We start from the raw sequence: 19,570 nt of genomic DNA, 5'->3' as shown, positions 1-19,570 counted from the left end.
AGGGTTGTGCACGACAAGAGAAATACTTGTACTGAACTTTGTGAAGAATGTTGAGGTGAATCATTTGACCGAGGTAATTTTAAATGGAAGAAAATTAAAAAATGATACTATCAAGGATGTGGACATTAGGTATGCAACAATAGGAATATCTTACAAAATTTATTACTAAAATAGAGAAGGTTCTTATGCATCCACCGATGTACATGTGACTTATCGAATGGTTAAGAAAAATATAGAATATGATCTGTGTGAGATGCTATTGGGACAGTTGTTAGATAACATCAAAATATCTAAGAGTGAGATGTATCCATTTTGGTATGGTTCTTTAATTATCTATTTAGTTTTCTATTTTCTAAATGTTCTGCTTGGTGCTAAACATGTTGCATGGAAAAATGACATGACTATTGGGTCACATATTAAGGGTTATTTAGATGGGTTGGATGATAGTTCAAATATGTGTAGAATTTTTTTTGTAAAGATGAGACATGATTTGATTTTTAGGAATCGGATTCCTCCTAAGGTTGTATATTGGTATGAGAATGATATTGTATTTTTAGTGGATAAAGATAATTGCTTTTTGGAAGTTGTGGTTCCAAGAGTTTCTTGGATAACTCTATTTTTCTATGAGGTGTCTGAAGATGAATGTATGAATTTAGTAGAAAAATTATTGAAGATACTGAAGGATCTGAATGCAGATAGGTTTGGAACAAAAGAAGAGATCCTAGGAAGGTCTAGAATAATGAAACCTGAGTAAAGAGAAAAGAAAACAAGGAAGCTATCTATAAAGATCTCTTCCTCTATTTCTAAAACTCAAAAGAGTGAAGAGATCATTCCAAAGAAGAAGAATATTGAGCTGGTAACAATTGATAGTGATGATGATGAAGAAGAGAAGAATATAGAACATAAAGTTGTTTAGGGTAAGGAAGAATAAAATGAGAAAAAATATTTTGATGAGGTTTCAAATGATGATGGACTTGTTGGCAACAACAATGAAGGAAAACTGAAAGAGGGGGGGTGGTGAATCAACTTTCACCAGATATATAACAATTTAAGTACAACTTCATATCTGATCAATTGCAACAAGAACAAAGATAAGCACAATAACAACAACACACATAACACCAAGATTTTGATGCAGGAAAACCTGATTAAGGGAAAAACCATGGTGGGAACCTAAATTTCCACTTTTAACTCCTCATAATTATGCTTCATGGAAGATTAAGGCTTGGAGTAAACTAATGGAAAAAGAACTCATTCATTATGTAAATGGAACAATAACAACACCACATGATCCTAAGGTTGATCCTAATGCTCAAGCTGAATGGCTCACTAAAAACTCTATGGCACTTGGAACTCTTAGAAAGTATGTATCAGATGACCTCATTTTTCACATTGAGAAGTTTACAACAATTAAAAAGGCTTAGGATATTTATAACAAATTGTATGGACAAGTTGATGAGATTAAAGTCTACAAGCTTGATAGTGAACTCACAACATTGGATCCCAAGGATTTTGATACAATCCAAGATTAGGTCACAAATGAAAGGGAGCTAAGAGCAAAGCTTAAGGATTATGGAATTGACAAGAAGGATGATCAATTGGTTTATAACTTGTTGGAAAAGCTTCCATTAGAGTATGTAGCCTTTGTATCTAGCTTTCACACCCATAGGTTAGCTCAAGGTTCCTCATACACTTCTCCCTCATTCAATGCATTCACGGAGATGTTGATACTTGAGCAATCTAAGTTGACCAAGATGGGGATTCTCAAATCTTAAAAGTCACAATCATTGGTGGATAATAAAGTGAATCAAAGAAATCAAGGAAAAGGAAAGAAACAAAAGCAACCTAAGTCTAAACCACAACAAGATGGAGCACAATCCTCCTCTCCACAACAAGGTGATTCTACATGCTTACCTAAGAAGAAATCTAAGGACAATTTTTTTTGTGCATATTGAAAGAAGTTGGGACATGATGAGCATCATTGTTACAAGAAGGATATTGATGAATTGAAGTATCTTCTTGAGAAGAACAAAATTAGTTTACCTTCTAGAATGGCTACTTTGGTTTCTTCTTCAAAAGAAAAGGATAAAGGGAAGGATCACTCTTTTGGGATAGGTAATGGAAAGGGGAAAGTTTTTGTGCTACGACAAGTCATGATTTAGGGAGATGACTTCTAGATTTAGGGGCTTCTCATCATATGACATATTCATAGTCTATGTTCTTTTCATTGAGCTCTTGATCTTGGAAAAATCATACATGGTATTAGAGCCTTGCACCATGCCATAGATTTTGATGGGAAATCATACATACAAGGATATGATTGGGAAAGGATCTATTGCCATTGGGATTAACTCCTTCAATGATGTGTTGTGTATATCCCATTTGACAAACAATCTTCTTTCCATCTATCAAATCACACATGGGGGTACTAAGAAAACTGTGGAGTTCACACTTGATTCTGTTATCATTAGAGACTTGGAGATTAGAGTTATCATTGTGACTGGGATAGTTGATCATGCATCTCGGTTCTACTCCTTTTCACATTTTGGTCATATTGATGAGGTTGATTCTTCCTATGTTGATGATTCAGATTTTGAGGAGAACTTTGGGTACTTGAACTTGGGGATTCTCACATGTGACCTCATTCTTGAGCCTTTCATTTCATCTCCTCCTCTTGATATCACATCACTTATTGCATCTGATGATGCAACTAGTGTGATAGTTTTGCCTTCTTTTGATTTAGTGCAATAGGATATTCATTTTCTTCCAGCTTCAGTTAATTGGGATGACTACTTGATAGACATTGTAGGTTTGTTTGTAGAGTCCTACATTACAGATTTGGGAGACATCACTAATGACATTCATCTTCTCTTTGATGAAGATGATCCTTCTTCGATTATTGCAAGGGAACACTTTGAACCTCGTGTGAATTATTTGAATGATCATTATTTTGAGGTTGACATGATTGTGGATACTTTTGTACAACATTTGGAGGAGGTCGCTTTATCCTTAGAGGATACTTGTGAGTCTTTGGATCTTGTTCTATATTCATCTCCACTAGATCTTGGAGTGCCTTTTTCAGAAATGTGGAGCAGTTCAATGCCTTTGGAGGGGGTAAATTTTAGCATCGACATGGGGATACTTGAGAAGTTTTCAGAGATTCCATTCATCATGAGTTTTTTTCCTACATATTCCTTTTATGATTGGGGAGAATTTATGGATACACCTTTGGTTTTGTTTCTACCCAAAGGGAGAAATGTTGTTCAACATTCATGGAGAAGTTTCCTCATTCATCTTTGAGATTCTACCATTGGTATATATTTTAAATTGAGGGGGGGCTACTTTGTCTCTCTTCTTCTCTCATATGGGGCAGACTTTTTCCTCACATGGGGTTTTGTCCTCCTCATACTTATTTGAGAGTTCTTTGTATATAGTTTTCATCTCTCTTTTTGGGGGAGGGTTTTTTCCCATTGGGTTTTTCTCTCTTTCCCAACTTTATGAGAAATTGTATTGGTTTGAATGCATTTGCATTTGTACATGGGTACCTAACATGGCCTAGTAGCCGAGACCCATCTTGCATTGCTTAGTTGCATTGTAGAATTAAGCGCATTCCCCTAAGTTGCACTTAAAGGGGGGTGTTGGTGTAATTATTTATTCATCTTGGATATAATTATGCTTTACTTAAGTTTACCTAGGTACATGCATATCATAGTAGTTTTCATATGAGACACCTAGGGAGATGTGCTACATTGGGAGTGTGTATGTAGGAGAAACTCCACTGTTTATGGTGTGATCTTGTTATTACTTTATCATATCCACTTATTGTGGAGTGATAATTCTACCTTTGGTGGGTGATCCACCTCATGTGGAATTTATTACTATTTCTCATACCTACCCCTACCTATCCTTGCATCTCATTGAACCACATGTCTTCATTGTGTGCTCTCTTGTCTCTTAGCCTTGCCTTTATAAGTAGGCTTATCATACATTGCATGCAATTTTTCTTGATGATCCAATTGATCCGTATTTCATCTTGATAGAATATAATTTATTCCTATGAATATTTTGTCTCTCTATTTTATACTTTTCATTGAGTTCTTGATCTTGGAAAATCACACACCCACAATAAGATGATACTCTGTAGTAGTATGTGAAAATATTACAATGGGGAATGCACATGCATTCAGGCACACTTCCTAGAGCTCACTACTTAAGATATAATAACCCAGAAGGCTACAACCCTCGAGGAAGGTTCACTACCTTACAAGAAAATTCAGACAAGAATCCAAATTACATAAACTAAAAGAATAGAATCTCCAAATGCCTGATGATGGTTTTGGTTAAGAACGTTTGTCTACTCTGCAATACTCTCTGCTTTACACTTATCACCAAAAGATGAATTCACTTGTTCACATATAAAACAATCTCTGATAATGCAAAAACAACACTGATATCCAAATTACATGAATATGAAACCTGTTTATACAAATCATCAACCTATTTATACAAATCATCAACCTTGACTACAAGGTCAACTCAACACTTAAAACCTAATTATAAAATTGCATCACATGATACATAGATCAATCATCAGACCAATACAATGCCATTATGACTAGCATGGACCCAAATAAAATCCATGAACATGAAACACTACCAAAAATATCACCAAGATCATCCGCAATATGCTACACCATAAAAAATGTTGCATAACATGAAGAACATCACCAAAGCCATAAGATCCTCAATAACACGCACAATGATCAGTGCAGACTAGAAAAGTAAATAGGACATGATTAGGAAACACCAACAAGCATGTTAGAACCATCCGCAATAGCTGCACCAATACCACTTAATCAAATCTTCATCAATCAACACACTGATGCTCAAGAACACTCAATAGCAGCAACTGGGACTAGAAAGATAACTTACAAAGCACCAAATCATGAACCATCTGAAATGAAGATACACATGAACATCCCAAACACTCTCCCAAATCTGCAACTCAAGATATAATCATTATGGAGCACAAAAGATTAAATACCAGATCACTACAATACTAAACACTGAAAAACCAATCCTTATACCAAAATCCATAAATCGATCAAATCACCACATATCATCATGAAACCAACACTGAATCAACTAGAGATACTTCATTACTAAAATCACAAATCCCCTTGTAGACTTGCTAATGCAGATTAACTCACCAAACCAACTCTCTACAATACTAGAACACATGAATATGTTGACATCAATGATAACAACATATCCTAGCAGCAACAATATCCAACATGACTTATTGAAGAGAAGGTGCTAGAAATGATTAGGAAGCTTGGTGGAGTGCAAAATGTTGGCAATTCATATCACAATCATGTTTCTTATGAGAAATATGTTATTGAAAAGGCATTTGTGAAGTACTTGGTTTGAAATAATTTAGTTACTATTGATATTGCTGATCTTCTTCTGGAAGAGCTTGTGGAGATACTTATAGAAAGAATGGCTGAAGGAGATGACAGTGGTTTTGAAGAAATATTTATAGAAACAAACTTGCAAGAAAAGATGATAGAAAAATGTAAAAGAGAACATTAGGTGCTGATCTTTAATTTAATGAATTTAAGAAAATCAATGGAGGCTACTAAAATGTTGTAGAAATTATGTTTGAGGTAGCCCGTTACCACACAAAAAATTAAGGATGAAATTGATCACATTGAATCTCAATTAGTGGAAATGGCTTATAATTATAAAGTCTATGGAGATGCTTATGACAAAGAGAGAAATAAGGCTTGAGAATTGCATGATCAACAATCTCTGAGGAGTCAAAGAGATGATTACATGAGGAAGTTTGGAGAGTTGCAAGCTAATATGGAATTAATAATTTATTCCTACACAAGACTATTGGCTGATGTAGAGATTGTTGAGAAAGATGCTAAAATTATACTCTTTTGATGATGTAATGAACAAGTGTATTGATTGTGAATGTTAGAGAAAGATTCTTGCTGATGCAACTCATGCTTGGAATGCCTCAGTGATCAAGTTGAAGAAACAATTTAAAGATATTTGGCCAAGTAATTGATAATGATTTCTATGTTATGCTTTATGATTTTACCTTTGTCCTTGATAGAAAAGGGGGAGAAGAATAATGCAAAATGTTTTATCATGTTTGGGAGAAGGATACTCAAATGTGTTTAAAGTAAATAGAAGGATTTTTATATTGTGTGGTGATTCTCTAGCTAGGGGGACTTGTTATTCAAGAATGAATTATTGTAAAAATATTTTTGGCTGTTTTCCATCAATGACAAAGGGGGAGATTGTTTCAAATATATGATTTGTTGTCATTGATGTCAAATGGTATGGTCCAGATGGGTTCTGATCCAGACATTTACAAAGTTATCTATAGTGATGAAGTGTTTACAATTATGCTTTTGGATCGGAAGTCATTCTAGATTCGTACTATGGTTTGTGTTTTCAAGGGTAAAATAAGCGTAAATTGCATACTCAGATATCAAAGAGCAAATCATAACTCTAATATAATCAATATTACTCCTAAATTATAATGGAATAATGCAAAATCAATTGATTTATGAAATGAAATTAATTAAAAGATCCCTCAATTGACATAGAAAGGCTTCCATTGCTCTTCTCCATTGTTGTTGATGTAGGTGGCTCTGAGTGTTGGCATTATAACAGACAATAAGAGATTGTTGGCATTTCAATTAGGATATTGAGAAGGTTGTTAATAATTATGGATATAACTGATCAAGGATGTTTACTATCTTCACAATATTATTTTGTCATTGATGTCAAGAAATTGATTTTCTGATTTAGTATGATGTTGCCATATCTTAAGAAGTATGTTTTGAAGAGAATTAAGATGTCGGTAAAAGACACAAAAAGAATGTGATGAATAAGGGGAGGAATATGTTATTCAATGGGCAACAATTACCGAGTAAGACAATGATGAGATCATGTTGTTTAGATTGTTCTGATATCGTACATATGCTATTGTTTGTAAGGTTAATACTATACTATGTTACTGAGCAAGGAACCTAGTCGGTAAACCCTAAGGAACCTAGTTAGTAAACCCTAAGGTTATTGCTATCAGTTAATGAAGGCAGAATGTCTACCGAGTGAAGTTTAGTATTTACCGAGTTGCAACCGAGTAATAACAAAATGCATTGGATGAATACATGCGTTATTAAATTATGGAAGCTAATGAGATGGTTATGATTAAATGATTGATACAACGTGTATGGAGTTTATTAAGGATCTATGGCAATAGAAGATTGACAGGAAGATCTACAGCTCAGATTGAACCACAATACCCTAGCACAAGTTCCAAGAAATGTATGCAAGTTCCAAGGCAAGGTAAAACATTTTCAGATCGAAGGATACATTGAACCTGGTCAAGATTGAAGATCTGATGGCTATGATTGATCATGAGAAATGTGATCAAAGAGATTAAGAGGTTAGCAAATTGTTTATAAATAAGGAACTGTTGATAAACAATGTATGTGGGCAAGTGTAAGCACATGGATGCTATAGAGTGATTACCAAGCACAGAAGCTTGAAGACCTATTTGAATAATAGAGTAAGGAGCCCAACAGAGGGACAAGATAAGTCCTATGACTAGATTGTATTAAGCAAATAAGAATCTGCTTTAGCATTTTAGATGCAAAGTTGTAGACATACTGATTACTATTATTTATTTGTAAGTGACAAAAAATCTCTTAACCGAGTGGACTTAACAGTCTTATTTGTAAATCCTCTAGCAAGGTGACATTTTGATTGAGTGTTTGAAACCCTTTAACAAGGTCACCTCTAACAAGGTGAAGATCCTAATAGATCTGAGGGAAATCCCTTAACTAGGTCACATCTAGCAATGTGTTTGTAATCTTTAACATGATTTGCTTTTAACCAAGCATACTCTAGAAGAGTATATTTCTTAGTGGGTCCAAAATCCCACAATGGTTTTTCCCTATTTGGGTTTCCACGTTAAATTTGGTGTTATGAGTGTTGTTATGATTATGTGTTCTTAACTTTTCATGTTTTATAGTTGTGGTTACATATATCTGTTAAAGCTACCGAGGTTGAATCTGTTGAATATATTGAAGATTAAGTTTGTATGATTCACCCCCCCATCATCTTATTAACAATTCGCATCAGAGCTAACAATTGGTATTAGAGCTTTGGACTTTGGAAGAAAAATTTAAAGGTACTTGAGGAAAAGATCCAAAGATGTATAAGAGGGATACACCGAAGCTGAACAAGTCAAGTTTCTCTACATGGCAGAAAAGGATGAAGCTACACCTATCTGTGTATGGTGGTGATGAACATGTTCAAAGAGCAAAAGTGGATAGTCTAAGAGGACAACTTCAATCTATGAGAATGAATGAAGGTGAGAACATAAACTAGTACAGTACAAAGGTTAAAGGAGATTGTCAATCAAATCAAAGGAGCAGGAGGAACCATTGAAGAGAAGGATGTCACAAGTAAGTTATTAAGAACCCTTCTACCTACTTATGCAATCCGAGTCTCTGAAATCAATGAATTGAGGTCTGTACCCAATATGCCAGTTTCTTTGGATGCTACTATTGGTAAGCTACATGCATTTGAGTCAAGTAACTTTGATAACAGTGTGTCTTTGGTAAATAAAGTTGAGTCTGCATTTAGTTCTTTTCATCTTGATGAATCTAATGATTACAATGATAGAAAGTATAAGTACTCTGAAGGAAATCACAGTGGATCAAGTGAAATATTTCACAAAAATATGGAGGAGGTACACAAGCTTTATAAAGAAATCAGAAAGCAAGAAGATTTTGAAGCACTATTAGCCAGAAGGCTACCGAGAGGAAAAGGTAAGTACAAAGGAAAGTTGCCTTTGAAATGTTTTAACTGTGATAGAATAGGACATATGGCTTCTAATTGTCCTGACAAAGAATCCAATGAAAAGAGAGATTACCGAGATGATAGATAGAAAGATAATCATTACAGAGGACACCGAGACTTCAGAAGAAGAGAAAAAAAGAAATGTCTAATAGCTGATGAGGAATCTAATGATGATAAATTAGATGAAACTGATACAGAGGAAGTTGTTTATGTAGCTATCAAAGATGGATCAAATGAAGAAAGGTACAAAGAAAAAGCTTTAATATCTCACATAAATACTAATGATTCTTGGATCATAGATAGTGGATGCTCACATCACATGATAGGTGACAAACACAAGTTTGTTATGTTAGAAGATTATGATGGAGGTTATGTAAGATTTCGTAATGATGCACCATGTCTAGTGAGAGGTAAAGGATCTATAACACTTCTTGACAATGGTAAATTTAATGATGTTTATTGGGTTGAAGGTTTGAAATACAATTTGTTGAGTTTAGCACAGCTAAACAATACAGGATACGGAAAAGAGTTTTAGAAAGGAATTGTCAAAGTTCATGACAAGCATGGAAAGTTAGCAGCTACTGGGACACAAACAAAAGGTAACACATTTCACCTTGACTCAACTCAGAATAAGTGTCTATATGCAAAGATAGATGATACTTGGTTATGGCATAAAAGGTTTTGTCATGTAAATTTCAATAATCTGATCAAAATAAGCAAGAAGCACCGAGTAAGAGGTCTACCAAGTCTTGAGAAACCTGAGAATGCTAGATGGGTAAGATGACAAGATCAAGCTTTACAAGTAAGTGCTACACTTCTAAGGGAATTTTAGAACTTGTGCATACTGATCTTTGTGGTCCTATGAAAGTTCAGAGTTATTATGGTGATAAGTATTTCATATTATTTGTGGATGATTACTCAAGGATGATGTCAGTAATGTTTTTAAAAGAAAAATCAGAAGCTTTTCAAATATTTAAATGGTACAAGGCAAGAGTTGAAAATGAAACAGGAAGACAACTGAAATGTCTTAGATCTAATAGAGGAGGAGATTTCACTTCTGATGAATTTAACTTATACTGCAATGATCATGGTATAAAGAGGCAAGTATCTACACTGAGAACACCCCATCAAAATAGGATAGCTGAGAGAAGAAATAGATCAATTGTGGATTGTGAAAGAACCTTGATGATAGAAAAGAAGGTACCCCAAACATTTTGGAGAGAAGCAATCAGCACTATAGTTTACACCCTGAACCGAGTACAACTGAAGAAAGGAACTTTGAAGACACCATATAAAATCTAGGATGACAAGAAACCTAATGTAAGTTATTTTAAAATCTTTGGAAGTAGATGCTATGTTCACAAAGATGACAGAAATGGTAAGTTTGATCATAAAAGTGAAGAAGGAACATTTCTTGGTTATTCTTCTAGAAGCAAAGCATTTAAATGTCTGATCAAATCATCTAACAAAATAGTAGAAAGTGAAAATGTGAAAATTGATGAATTTGCAGAAAGAAATGATGAAGGAAACTCCAAAGAACCAGAAGATTATGGAGGATTTGTATATGTTCAACCGAGAAGTCCTATCAAGAAAACTGTTGAAGGAAATGAAGAGAATATCCAGTAACCGAGTGATGAAGAAGATCATACAAAATCTACCGAGCCTATATTAGCCAAGTATGTCAGAAGGAATCATGCAGCAAGTTAGATTATAGGAGATAAGAATGATCCAGTGATGAAAAGGAATAAACTGAGATAGAACACATGTTTGATATCTAAATTTGAACCAAGGATAGTGAAAGAGGCATTTAACAGTGAAGATTGGATAAATGCTATGATAGAAGAGATTGATCAAATCAAGAAGAATGACACATGGACACTGGTCCCAAGACTGAAGGACAAAAATGTAATTGGTACAAAGTGGATTTTTAGAAACAAGCTGAATGAAAAAGGTGAGGTCATTCAAAATAAAGCAAGACTAGTTTGCAAAGGTTATGCTCAAGAAGAAGGAATTGATTATGGTGAGACTTTTGCACCTATGGCAAGACTTGAAGGAGTAAGAACATTGTTGGCATACGCTGCTTACAAGAATTTCAAAGTATATCAAATGGATGTCAAATCTGCATTTCTAAATGGTATATTAGAAGAAGAAGTTTTTATTGAACAACCTAAAGGATTTGTTGAAGGAGAGAATAAAGATCAGGTATGTAAACTGAACAAAGCTTTATATGGTCTGAAACAAGCACCTAGAGCATGGTATGAAAGATTGCACTCTTATTTAATCAAGATTGGTTTTATAAGGACAAGTGAAAACAACAATATGTACATGAAGAATGATGAAGACAATGGAATACTGATCTCAGCCATATTTGTTGATGATATTATCTTTTGTAGAAATGACTCTTTATGCAAGAACTTTGGAAATGAAATGAGCAAAGAATTTGAGATGTCATTAATTAGTGAGATAAAGTATTTTATAGGTCTACAGATATTGCAAATGAAAGATGAGATTTTCATTACTCAATGCAAGTACATAAAGGAAATCTTGAAGAAATTTGGAATGGAGGATTCAAAACCAGTAAGTACTCCTATGACTACCAACTGTAAACTATCAAAGAATGATGAATCTGCATCTATTGATGAGACACTTTACTGATCTATGATTGGAAAGTTGCAATATGTTGTTCACAACATGCCAGATATAGCACATGTAGTAGGTATAATTGCAAGATTTTCTGCAGATCCCAAGGAAACACATATGACAACAATCAAGAGAATTTTCAAATACTTGAAAGGCACTGAGGATTGTGGCTTAGTATATCAAAAAGGAAATGAATTTGATTTAAAAGTTTATATTGATGCTGATTGGGCAGGCAACATAGATGATAGGAAAAGCACAAGCGGTGGAGCTTTCTTTTTAGGAGAAATACTAGTGAGTTGGCTTAGCAAGAAACAAGGATGTATTTCACAGTCAACAATAGAAGCTGAATATGTTGCTACAACATTGAATTGTACCAATATAGCATGGATCAAACAACTATTGGAAGGCATAAATGAGAAAGTTACCAAGCCAGTAACTATATTCTATGATAATACTAGTGCCATTAACATTTCAAAGAATTCTGTTATGCACTCTAAGACAAAGCACATCTCTATCAAATATCATTATCTTAGAGAAGAAGCTCAAGAGAAGAAAATGGTGTTGGAGTATGTTAGCTCAAAGGAACAAATAGCAGATATTTTCACCAAGCCACTGCCAAGGGACACTTTTGAGTATCTCAGAAGTAAGTTAGGGGTCCTACCCCTATCTTCTACTCACTAACCGAGTTCGGTGAAAGCATCAATTTGATGACTCTAAAGAATACCTTTTAGGAGTTGATGCTGATTTACACACTTCAAGATGTTTTCTAAAGGTGTGTAGGAAACAAAAAAATAGGGAACATGAATTGAGGACAAAATACTCTAACCAAGACTGAGTTGATATTGAACAGTAAAGGAATTACTTCACACAGCAAGCAATTATGTATTAGTTTTCTTTTGGCATTGTTGTCAAAGGGGGAGAAGACTAATGTATGGGGGAGAAGACTAATGATAGGGGGAGAGCATTTTAGCAATCACAACAATCTGAATTCGAATATTTTAGGTCAAATCAATTGGTTTGGCCATCAATGCCAAAGGGGGAGATTGTTGGCATTATAACAGACAATAAGAGATTGTTGGCATTTCAATTAGGATATTGAGAAGGTTGTTGATAATTATGGATATAACTGATCATGGATGTTTACTGTCTTCACAATATTATTTTGTCATTGATTTTAGCATGTGCTATAGGATTTTGAAATTGAATTTGATTTTCATTTTCAATTTGGATTTGAATTGGTCATTCGAATGCTAAAATGCACATGAAATTAATTGAAATTCAGATTTAGTGAAATGTGAAATTATATGAAATTAGGTGAAATTCAAATTTGGGAGAAATGAAATGAAATTAGTTGGAATTAATTGGAATTACAATTTGGGGAATTGGAGGAATTTAATTAATTAATTTAAATAATTAAAATGAAATTATTTAAACTTAGGAAATTGAATTAATTAAATAATAAATATTATTTAACTAAGGAAAAAGTCACAATTAATTAAATAATTGATATTTAATTAATAATTGAGATAGAGTTAATTGATTAAATGATGAAATGATAGAAATTCGATAATTAGAAATGCTGGATGTGATAATCAGAAGAAATATTTAATTTAATCAAATAATTAAAGAATTACTTAATTAAATAAACAAATAATTAGTGTAAGATCAATGAGACATTTTTAGGTGTCTACATTTGCCCCTCTTTGACACAATGTCAAAATGACGTTGTTTCAAAGAAAATGAAAAGAAAACTGCCCTAGTATGCCTTAGTGACACTTAGGGTATAAATATGTCCCCTTGGAAAAAGTGGTCGGAAAATTGTGTAATGAAGAACTTTTTTTTGGAAATGTGCTAGATAGTGATAATATTGAGTTTGACAAGGTTTCAGTCTCATTTGATATGTCTACATCTGTGTTGAATTTGGAGGGGTCCATGGTTGTTAGGGTGACGAAAAACCCTTCTTTGAGCTATAAATTGAAAATTGGTATTGATTTGAGCTCATTTGCACTATTTTGCTTTGTAAGAAGTCCTTTAGTGCTTTTGAATCCTCAGAGTGAGATGGAGGGTCACAGAGCAAGGCTGCATTTGTCTGAGTGAGAGCGGTCATATTAGAGACCTCTCGACAGTGGTGGCATGGTGAGTTGTCATGAGTTTTTGCTCATTTGTATATGTTTTTTCCAATTTTTCCATCGATGTTTGATAGGTTAAATTTTATGCATTTCACAATTGGATGTCAATTTTTTCGCATTTGATATTAATGATTCACATTTTCTTTTCATGCTTCACATTTTCTTTTTTATCTCGCAATTGAAGTTAATGATTCACATTTGTTGAAATTAGTTCACATTTAAAAATTTCTAATTCATAGTTGTTGAACTCAGTTCGCATTTGCTTGATTTAATTCTCACTTGTGAATATTATCTTGCATTTGGTTTAAGTATTTTGCACTTGAAAAATTAAATTGATAATTGATAATGATAGGCATTTATGCTTACGTCCTGATGATGCAAATGATGTAACTAATTCATTTTTATTTTCAAATGCAGGAGCGTTGTTCAGTATTGCTTGCTAGACAGACAAAGCCAGATGGTCTTGATCAACATCATGAGTTGGACACAGAGGATACCACTTTGTTATGATAGTTTGGGTTGTATCACATAGCGCATTTTCCTGAGGTTACGATCAATAGGGCCATGATTACTACTTTGATTGAGCGGTGGCATGCAGAGACATGTTATTTTCATCTACTGACAGGTGAGGCATCCATCACACTTGAGGATGTGTGGCATATCTTACACATTCTATATTTGGTGCATGAGTTACTTTTGATCATCGTGATGGGGTATCTGCTTTGTGTACACTATCTGAGTGTTCGAAGGAGGATCTCCATATTCCTGGTCATTATGAGATTCGTTGGGATGATTTTGATTATGATGATCTCACCGTTGTTCTTTCTTGCACTGTTGCTGGATTATTGATCCCTAATAGATGTACCCATGGTTTCTCTATTGGATGGGGACGAGTCATGCATGATATGATTATTGATAGATGGGTGTTTTCTTGAGGTCCTTGTCTTCTTGCCACTTTATATCATCAGATGCATGGGATTGTTTACTTGTGGTAGAAATCAGTTGGATGTGGTATTACTTTGCTCCAGACATGGGCTTGGGAGCACATAGCTATCTTTCATCTTGCATTACATGTTGATTTAGAGCCAGATCAACCATATGCTTATAGGTACACTATTGGTGTGAGACATAGGGCATCGGGTAATATCTTGTATTGGCATCATCAGATTGATATCTTATAGTATTTATCATGGAGACCTTATCTTACTTGCCTCGGTTGGGCTGATGATGCCTAACATCTTCCTTTTATTCAACAACATAGACATATTATTGGTCGAGATGTGGGTGGTCATAGGGTTATTGATATGCATCTTCTTGGCTATGTACTCTGACAGTTTGGGGAGATACAAGGTATTCCAGATGTGATAACTTATTTTTCTCACACTACTTGAGAGGTTGGTGATTAGGGTGCTTGCATGTAGCCTCAGGTTGCTATTGTTGAGTTTGATGCTCTTGCTCCTATTCAGTGGGGATGGTGGGTTGGTGTAGCAGATTTAGTGTCCACAACATAGTATAGTGTATGGTGGATACAACATAGTCCTATACCTTTGACAGATTCGACAGTTCTGATTGCTGCCCAACAGATTAGAAATGGAAGGGGTCCTAGGGGGAGAGGGAGAGGTGGGGGAGAGATTGGGGAGGGAGAGATGGAGGAGGGAGAGATGGAGGAGGGAGAGGTGGAGGTGTTATAGATCTAATAGTAGCAGTTGCAGAGTAGGTAGATAGTGGAGAGGAGGATGTGGATATTAGTGGAGAGACTGCATCTATGAGTAGTTCTGATAGGAGTGATAGTGAGGGCGATGAGTCAGCATTAGGATCACAAAGAAGTGATGGGGATGAGGGTGGGGATAGTGGACATGATGTTGAGATGCCCCAGGATATGGAGTCAAGAGGTGCAGAGAGAGCCGATGAGGAGGGATTGATAGATCGGGTTAGGAGTTTAGAGGACTTGGTTGCTACTTTGCGGCAGTAGTGGATGGAGGAGTTGACTACAAAGAGGGATCGGATATCCACTAAGAGAGATCAACTATAGAGGGAGAGGAATGAGGTAGTTAGGAGAGTTCAGATAACCATGGATGCGTACGATCAATTCTTTGGGCTAGTGATAGAGGAACAGAGCTAGGCAGATAGATATTTTGCTGCTACACAAGATGCTATTTACTATAAACATACTTATGAGAGAGCCATTTTTGAGGGTCAGAGGGAGCCTAGTTTTAGTACTTTCATGGAGAGGAGATCGAGTTAGTCGACCTCTCGATAGACTAGTAGTGGAGGAGTGATGGGTCCACCTAGGGTGCTGTTGGGACAAATTGGAGTTAGGCGAGATGCAGCTACTGATAGAGGCAACATAGGTTGAGATATTTGATATTGATGTATTTTGAGACATTTATATATGATATATGATATGCATTCTTGATGAGCTATTTGTTGATGGACTTCATGGTCTAATGTTTCTTTGTTGTTTTTATGCTTATGTGATGATGATTGCAATGTGAATGTGATATCATGCAATGATGTGATGTACCTTTATCTTGCAATGTATAATGGTTGATGAAATTCTTATTATAATGCAATGGACTAATATTATGAAGTGATGTATATGAAAATGTAATGTGATGATGTTTATTTTTTTGTTGTGTCAAAACAGGTGTTGCAAATTGTTAATTTGGAAGAATTGTTAGTTGTTAGACATAGAATGATATGCAATGATAAATCAATTGAATCAACCTTTGTTTATTCCAGAAATAGATATGATAGAAATGATTTGATAAAATTTTGATGAGAGAGTCTTCATTGCTTTATTCATAGTGCAATACATTATCATCATTGAGCCTTATTATTTAATAATGGAGCTTATTACACCAGGGTATGAGGAACCAAGATGTATAGATATCTCATCACAAAGAAACGAACACGTAACATACAAGGAATGAACCCTCCATTCTGGGAATTATGTTAGGGCTCGAGGTATGTGTGGCATTCATAAGCTGAATGCTCCTATCACAGACACCCACGAGAGTAACTTCCCCAAAACTTCATTGGTTTAAACCACAAACAACAAACAAAGAAAAGGATCATGCCCATCATGACTCCTCTAGTCACTTTTTGGACATCCTTGAGTAGCTTAAAGCAATGATCTTTGCCAATTTGATAAAAAGAGTCAACCAAAATAGACCAAACTCAACAATTGGACTGACTGTGCCTTTTCTTTTATATGTTTGATGTGATTTTAATGTCTGATTTCAAAAGTTTTGGACCCCGTTTAAGACTGACCTATCTGGTTTTGAGTGTATTGATTCTGTTTAAGACAAGATGTTGATCATGTTGATAGTTTGATAGTGATTCGATAGATTAGACAGTTGATCAGCTTGATTGTAGACATTTTGACAAGATAGTTGTATCCTTTGTTTAACTTCATGTGGAGTGTTTGTTGGATATCTGCTAGGGTGTTGGATTCTTGAGAGACAATTTATTTCAAGTTTTTTTTTTTTTAAAGTTTATTTTCGAAGAGCTTTTTGATGTTTAGGGTTTTTTTGGCATTTTCTCAATGTTTTTGTGCTTTTTTCATAATTGATATTTGAATGTTTTTATTGTGATTTTGATATTTGAATGTTTTGGATTTGATTTTTTCAGGACTTTTTCTGAATTTTAGAATTTTTTCAGGACTTTATATGATTTTTAGAATTTTTTCAGGACTTTATTTGATTTTTAGAATTTTTTCAATTATGCCCCTAGGTATGCAACCCTATATAATCATATGCAACATGTATGTGGAGACAATGAATTTTGACATGAGGTATGTAGTATGCAAGATGAAGATGTAGTTCCTATTTGAACAAGGATGATTGTGTGTTTCCTTCATTTTGACATGTACTGATTGAATTGAAGGTGTGAAACTTCTCAGAGATAGGAGTTCAATCTATTCTCTGAAAATCTTAGACCATCCAACCTAACACACTATGTAACCAAGATTTATGAATGGAGGCGCGGAAAAATTCTCCATCAATTCTTGAAACTTTGATGTTCTTTTGCCCATGTGTGTGCATTTGGATTCATTCTAACTCTTATAATCATCAAAGACCCTTGGAATCCTATGTGGCTAGCTACGTGAGTTATTCTGATTTCAAAAGCATCTTGGATAGAGGCTCACCACTAGCAAGCTTTTAGGGCTCCGATGAGGTTATACACCATAATCTCTTAAATATTTCTCCATTGCCAACGAGCGTACATAGCCCTGATGGATTTATTTGCATGTTCCCATAGTCAAGCTTTTTGTTTCACTTGTATGCATGACATTTCAGCAATATCTCTTTGCTCTTTTTGCTTTGAGATGGATATTGGCATAACAATTTTTTCTTTTATTTTCTTTCCTTGACTTGTAAGTAATGAAACCTACATAGGTATGACAATTAGAATGACACTGAAGCAGAATATTAGATTTTTCACTAGCCACATAACCAACTAGGTATCTATAATAACTTAGAGCTTTTGATTAATGTGTGAGATATAGAAATTGATAGATTTTGGGTACCAAGACTTGATAGTGACTCTACCCAACCAAGGATAAAGTTTAATCACCATGTGATGCTGAAGATGAATGACTAAAGACCTCTTAAAGACTTCATGAACAAGTATCTAGGAAATGGGACAACCTTCATTCTTTTTAGTGTGGATAGGTGAATGACTCAGACAATCTCCTTGAACTATTGATGTAACTATATGAGAAAGCAATAATGATATGCATCTATATGTTGCGTAATGGTGATATGCAAGTAACTATGATGTAGTCTGAAATGAAGATATGCAATACACTGAAGATATATGTAGATGCAATACTGAAAATTGAAATGAACCCACCCTTAGATGTAATATCTTTTTAGGTTCATGTTGTTAATGGGATTAGGGAGTGGATCTCCCTCCATTGTTTTCAAATGACAAATGTCATTTCTGATTACTTTCGTTATGAAAAAAGGACCTAACCAGTTAGACTCAAATTTTATTGGTTTTTCACGTTCAATGAGGTTCCTTTGATTTTATTTAGGAACGATGTCTCCTATTTCGAAGCAAAATGGTTTAAATCTTTTGTTGTATCTTCTTCTCATTCTGTTTTGATATCCTTGTAAATGATTTAGAGTGCTTTGTCATTTTTCATCTAGGAATTCTAGTTCTTGCAAACATGCTACTCTATAGTCTTCTTCTGAGATAATGTTTTTTAGAGAGACCCTTAGCGATGGAAATTCTACCTCGATAGGCAAAATAGATTCTAAACCATAAACCAAAGAGAATGATGTGGTACTAGTTGCTATGTGGACACTAGTTCGATAGGCCTAGAGAGCTGGATTCAGTTGGAGATGCCAATCTGGTCCACTATTGTTGACAACTTTCTTTAATATTTTCAAAATAGTTTTGTTTGTTGCCTCAACTTGATCATTGCTTGGGGATAGTAGGGTGTTGCAAAACATTGTTAGATGTTAAAATATTCACAAAGTTCACCCACTTCTTTATTTTTGAAGGATCGTCCATTATTAGTTACAATGCACATGGGTACTTCATATCTAAAAATAATATAATTCAAAATGAATTTAGCTATTTGCTTGCTTGTTGTGAAGGTCATCAGGATTTCTTCAACCCATTTTGTGAAATATTCTATAGCTGTGAGGATAAACTTATGTCTGTTGGAGGAGGTAGGGTTTATTGTCCCTACAAGATCTAATCCCCACTATGAAAATGGCCATGGTGATGTTATTGGCTGAAGATCTTGAGCAGGTGCATGGATCAGGTTCCCATGCTTTTGGCATTGATTGCATCTTTGGACATTCTTGTAAGCATCCTTTTCCATTATAGGCCAATAATAACCTATTCACAACCATGTTTTTTCTAGAGAAGGTCTAGAAGAATATGCACCACATATG

The 19,570-nt window shown here is 34.7% G+C and overlaps 1 protein-coding gene across 1 annotated transcript in view; it reads left to right on the top strand.

Annotated features, from left to right (window-relative positions):
• Window positions 1-15,630, top strand: part of LOC131858596 (uncharacterized) — a 41,454-nt gene extending 25,824 nt beyond the window's left edge. Inside the window, exon 2 of the mRNA XM_059211885.1 lies at window positions 15,376-15,630. Within this exon, the coding sequence (XP_059067868.1) occupies window positions 15,376-15,630 (255 nt within the window). The remainder of the gene's footprint in view (window positions 1-15,375) is intronic.
• Window positions 15,631-19,570: the final 3,940 nt, after the last annotated feature.

This window comes from Cryptomeria japonica, chromosome 9 (assembly GCF_030272615.1).
Source record: "Cryptomeria japonica chromosome 9, Sugi_1.0, whole genome shotgun sequence".
Taxonomy (NCBI): Eukaryota; Viridiplantae; Streptophyta; class Pinopsida; order Cupressales; family Cupressaceae; genus Cryptomeria; species Cryptomeria japonica.
The sequence above is the reverse complement of the archived record's forward strand: the minus strand, read 5'-3'. Positions and strand labels throughout refer to the sequence as shown.